We start from the raw sequence: 6,000 nt of genomic DNA, 5'->3' as shown, positions 1-6,000 counted from the left end.
TGTGTGTGTGTGTGTGTGTGTGTGTGTGTGTGTGTGTGTGTGTGTGTGTAATATTGGGAATTGAGCCCTTTCTGGTTCCTGGCATAGCAGTTTCATTCTGACACATAATCCTACCATGATAAACTGCTTTGCTGTGGGTCCAAAAGTGATGAGGTCAGTAAGGCAGGGACCGAAATTTCCAGTTCTGTGAGCCAAAATGAATCTTTTTATCTCTTTAATTTTTTCCAGTAATAGGAAACTAATACAAAATCAATACTGTATAAATAAATCTTAACTACACCATGACTAAGTGGGGCAAAGCTCAGAAATTGTGGGATGCTCAGTGGGTAAAGGAGAGACCTAATAGGGGTTTTATTAGGAGAATTGGCTCATGAGATCATTGAGACTGGGGAGCCCTGCTTAGGGCCTCTGCAGGCTGGAAACCTTGGCAACCTAGTGCCATTTTATGGCACTAAGCATAAGAAAAGACTCCCTGGTGTCCTGTACCCAAGGATAAGCTTGATATAGTCCAAAGGTGCTATGGCAATCTGCTAGCACAGTCTCTTTCTAACAAACCAGCCCTCTCCTTTGCTCAGCATGGGACTTTTTAAGAAACTTCAGTATCTTAGAGTCCATCATTTTAAGTAGTCCGGGACAAGTTTCCCTCCTCAGAGTATCTTCAGTCTTTCTCAGACAGTTAGAATAAAGAGTTAGAGTGAGATTCTCCACATAACACATAGAAACTGTCATCCTGCTTGATATCCGAGCTGTTTCTGACTCCATAAATCAGCGCCTTCCATTCAAGCCTGTCCCAAATACCTCACGGATCCACATCCTGGTGTGTGTTCTGCTCAGCCTGTAAATCCTGGCACCCCCATGTGCACTGGTTTCTGCCCTGGCAGCAGGTGTGTCCTGTTGCCCTCCCTACCCCACCCCCACGCGTCCCCATGACCATTAATAACACCTTGGCTTCCTTCTCTGATCAGGTCCCAGTCTTCCGACTTCCTGTTTACATTTCTCCAAAACTGCATCTTAAATACATTTTTGAAAATTTTCTGATTATTTCCATTTTGAATAACTTTTATTTCTTCCAGGCATTTATCTTTCGAATATAACCCTAAACCCAGAAGTGATTTCGAAGAGTCAGATTTGAGACCACCTGTTTTTGCAACAGATATAAACGATGAAAAAAGTACATCAACGGGTAAGGCTGTGTAGCATATAATCACTTTTTCTTGTATTTATTAATAAGTGCTACTAAGTGTAATTTATTAATTAATCATTTCCTCCTTCTTCTGGTGTTTTATTTCTGTAATTTATTAATTAATCACTTCCTCCTTCTTCTGGCATTTTATTTCTGTTCAAATAATTTACATAACAAATAAATGGTTTGAGGGTTTTTTGGTTCTTTATTTTTTATTAATTAATTAATTAATTATTTTTTATTAGTTACATTTTATTAACTCTGTATCCCAGCTGTATCCCGTTCCCTCATTCCCTCCGAAACTCTCCCTCCCTCATCTCCTCCCTGCCCCTTTCTAAGTCCACTGATTGGGAAGGACTCCCTCCCCTTTCATCTGACCCTGTTTTATCAGGTATCTTCAGGACTGGCTGCAAAGTCCTCCTCTGTGGCCTAGCAGGACTGCTCCTCCCTTGGGGGGTGGGGAGGTCAAAGAGCCTGCCATTGAGTTCCTGTCAGAAATAGTCTCTGTTCCCCTTACTATGGGAAACCAATTGATAACTGAGCTACCACGGGCAATTCACTGTGTATAAACACACACACACACACACACACACACACACACACACACACCACATTCAGGTGTAATCTCACCTTATTGCCCAGAATGAACTTGAACTCCTGGACTCAAGAGATCCCTCTGGCTCATCTTTTCAGGTAACTGAGACTCCAGGCATATATCATCACACGTGGTTCACGAATACATTTTTATGGATATATTTTTATGTTTCTATGGTTATTTCCTCTGTCTTCCTGGGAGACATAAAGTAATAGCAATTCACCACACATAGACAGAACAAGAAAAAAGATTCTATCCAAGTCGAGCCTGATGAATCAAAACTTCATTCAGATTATGTCCATGAATGTACATGAATGAGGCTAGTTTTACTTTTAGGAGCATGAATGAGGTTTGCCAGGATATCACCAGGAAATCCCTCCCCACAGCAGCTACACTATTAAAGAGCCCTAACCCTCAGTCAACCTTTTGTATTTACTGGTATCCCTTCTTCCCAAACCATGTGTACAGAGCCAAAATTATATGTACCTTGAGGCAGGAATGGAGGGTGTGGAAACTGGAATCTCACATGAGAGCCTAGTGACCGTCCCCTCTCCTGGGGAGGAATGTTACTAGTTTTTCACCAGAAAACTAACCCTTGCTGTGTCGTCCTTATTTCCTTACCTACAGAGGTCGAGTCATTCTGTGCGTCACCACAGCACTTGCTGAGTCATGATGGCCAATAGTTATGAAACACCTAGAGAAAAAAAAAAAAAAAAAAAAAAAAGAAACACCTAGAGGAAATAGTTCCACTATAGAACTATTATCTTCTCCTCGAAGGAAATGCCAATTTTCCTTTTAACTCAATCCTTAGGCTTTCATTGAAATTTTAAAATACAAGTCAAGTATGAATTGCCTGTTTAAAAGAAACATACCTATAGGATTAGAAATTTTAGGAACCTGTGGTCCAGGACCCAGCATTTTATAGATTTCCAGTGGCAGTAGTGCTGTCTGTTTTTTTTGTTTTGTTTTTTTTTTTTTTTTTTAATTTCATTGTCAACCAGGTAGTTCCACGGTCACCGGCCTCCTTGGCTAAAGTTTCTTGTCTACATTCTGCCCCATATTGTCTATGTCTGTGCTGTACTCTGTAAGTTCTCAAAAGATGTACTTATAACATGGCCTTCCTCTCTCTGCTCTTGCTTAAATATCAACCCATTCCAATAAGGATCCCTCCCTTGCTTTTCTGCTTAAGCACTCACCTGCATTGCCCGTGGCCCCAATGCTGTTGCTAAATCCAAACAGCATTTTTCATTTCTATTTTCTTCTGCTTCTCCAGGCTCAGCTGGTTGATCATTTCCTCCTTCTAACTTCAAGCTTTTGGGACTGTTGGCACAAAACATACCTCCCACTCAAAAGAGATAGAAAATAGCTTATTTTTGATCCAAATATGAGTGGCTATAGCCTTAGAACATGGATTCAGACTGCCCCAAGTAACATGTTCCAATACAAACTTTCCAAGTAACATTTTCCGATGAAAAATTTGAAGTTGTCATAGCTAAGGAACAAAAGAAAGTCATAACCTAAGGTGTTTGCCAACTGTGCTTCTGAAAATATTCGATGGGCAGGTTACAGCCAGGTGTGAGAATTTCACCTAGGGTTTTCACATGCTATCTGAGAACTTCCTTACCTTTGAGGATGGTGGAATGTCATGGTTGGCTAAGTTAACACATTCAGAAAAGTTTTACTGAGGTTGTTCCATCAAACACAGATAGATGCAGGCAATGAATGGCTATTGAACATCTAACCAGACTACCAGAGACAGTGTGCCTGTCATTGTAGAAATCAAAGAGCAAGACTTGAATCTTGAAAGTTCATTTTATGAAGAGAGCCAGCAATCTTGGAAGCCACAGGAAATCTGCCTCAAGCCAAGTCCTGCTGGTATATCGTCTAGGGAACTGGAACAGAGACAATTAATCATTTCAGAGTTTTGTCTTGAGCTCCAGGTTGGGAAGCCAGCCTCATCCACGGGGTTTCATGATGTCGGTTCTTCTTATCACCCTCTGCACCTTTCCCTCATTATCAGCTCTCTATGTAGGGAGAAGTTTATACACGCCTAAGGCTTCCAAGACCCACATTTTTTCCTGAGTCACTATCCAGGCTAAATCTGTGTTAAAGGTTAACTCGGAACAAACAAAGCATTAGCATGTGCACAGCGGGGCTGCTTTTCATGCATAGGATGTGAGGTAAAAATGTGTTCTCATACAGAATATAAAGCACCCCTCTCTTCTCCTGTTCTTTTCTACTGTTAACCACCCATTCTGGTTTCACATGAAATATGGGCTCTGTGGCTGGGCATATATTGGTAGTTCAGCATCTGGCCAGCAAGGGAAACTGTGTAAGTCAGGGCACGTTTATAACAGCAGACAGATAAGCAGAGGAGAGGAAACAATGGGAAAAGTAGGAAGGCTGCTCTGAGGCCAGGGAGGTTTGGGAGCCAGGAGGCACACGAGGACAGGTCAACGTGAAGAACCTTCCTCTGTTCTTATGTCAAGGACAGCTTCATCAACTGCTTTATCTTTCTGTTCAGCCAAATAAGCTTTACCTGTCAAGTTAAAATGGTATTCTCTGACATTCTTTACGGTTCTACGTCAGCAACAAATGATCTACTGCAGCCCATTTCCTAGGACTGCTTTCCCAACTTGACCTAATTTCTGTCCAATAGCCCCAACAGACTTTTACCATAGATCAAAGCAGATGCTTAGCTTCTGTGTAAGAGTCCTGGAGCAGCATCACAAATAGTCAGAGGTAGACATCATCAGGACTCTAAGTTAGTGTGTGGGAAATGCCCCTCTTCTTAGCTGGCGAGTTAGTTCATTTTTCTCTTGCTGTGATAAAATATTCTGACAAAAACAACCCTTATGAAAGGAAGGGTTTATTTTACCTCAAAGTTCCAGAGTCACAATCCATCATGGGGGAGAAGCTATGGCTGCAGGAGTTTAAAGCATCTAGCCATGTTGCATCCGTAGACAGGAGCGGAAATGGACACAAGCTCGGCCCGCTTCTCTCCACGTATGCAGTTGAGGATCCCAGCCCAGGGAATGGTGACACCCATTCTTAGGGTGGGTATTCTCACCTCAGTTAACCTCACCCAGATAGTTCCACATAAGCACGCCTAGAAGCCCATCTCCTTCCCATGTGATTCTAGACCTTGTCAAGTTGACACCCAGTGTTAGTCTTCACACCCATTAAGTCAGGTGGGCCTTCTGGGGATGGCTATCGCAGGAGTCTTCCTAGCCGCTGGTACTGTTCATGGGCACAGAATATCAAGCATTTTTACAAGCTGGCAGGAGCCACTCCTCTGGTACCTTGGCTCGTGGTATTAGGCCTGTGAAGTTATCGTTACATATCAGTCTCCCACTCTGCCAGATTTCTAATACGGTCTATGAAAACAATACACGTGTTAGCAGGAGAGATGGGCTAACGGTCAAACAGTCCCCCCCCTCCTTTCATTCACAACAGGTCCCCACTTATAAACGTCAGAACCGCTTTTTAATATTTCTGAGTATAATTTGGTAGGCCCCAGAAGCTGTGTAAACACCGTGAAAAATGGAGAAAACTGTCTGCTCTCAATTTGTTTTTTGCTAAGGTCACCCATGCGCTTTCATCTCAACTCTCCCCTGATTGGGGAAGGGCTAGCCATTAGTGAGAATTCAAACAGTATTGTCCTCTTAAAGTCCATCTCAGATCTTCTGTTTGTTTGGATATCAGGGTTAGTCTTTGATCTCTTCTTGACCTGGTGCTGTTACACCCAAGACTTACCTCCAGCATGCTTCACTGCTGTCAGTGTCACCAGAACCACCTGCCTTGGGCCATTCAATGTCTCAGTTAGTCTTTCACAGAGCCTGTGTTTCCGGCTTTCAAAAGAACCCTGTCACCAAAGGCAGAATCACTAACATGAGCATCCATCCTCAATAAGTTTGAAACCTGTCCTGGTTCTGAATTTTCTATTCCAGACCTGTTGTTGTAAATATTTTGGTGTTGGGCTATATAATGTTTATTATTCTTAGCCCTGTAATTACCACGGTGGTATTATTTAACCCGCTACCATAATCAAATAAAACACAGATACCTGTTAGATTTTACAACTGCCTTAAAACACCTTGGGCTGGGCCAATAATTCCATCTATGCTATTTCAATAACCTCAGTATCCACCTCCCAGCTCCCATCGAATGCTATCGTCCTTCACCATTTTCATCTTGTCTACCTTCCATCCCTAATCTTAAA

The 6,000-nt window shown here is 42.3% G+C and overlaps 1 protein-coding gene across 1 annotated transcript in view; it reads left to right on the top strand.

Annotated features, from left to right (window-relative positions):
* CUNH1orf141 (chromosome unknown C1orf141 homolog) overlaps window positions 1-6,000 on the top strand; it is a 40,083-nt gene that overhangs the window by 7,712 nt on the left and 26,371 nt on the right. Inside the window, exon 3 of the mRNA XM_055628734.1 lies at window positions 1,074-1,183. Coding sequence (XP_055484709.1) covers window positions 1,074-1,183 — 110 coding nt within the window. The remainder of the gene's footprint in view (window positions 1-1,073; window positions 1,184-6,000) is intronic.

Source organism: Psammomys obesus, unplaced genomic scaffold (genome assembly GCF_907164565.1).
Source record: "Psammomys obesus unplaced genomic scaffold, mPsaObe1.curated_primary_1811, whole genome shotgun sequence".
Taxonomy (NCBI): domain Eukaryota; kingdom Metazoa; phylum Chordata; class Mammalia; order Rodentia; family Muridae; genus Psammomys; species Psammomys obesus.
Note: the sequence above shows the minus strand (reverse complement) of the source record. Positions and strands in the feature narration are given on the sequence as shown.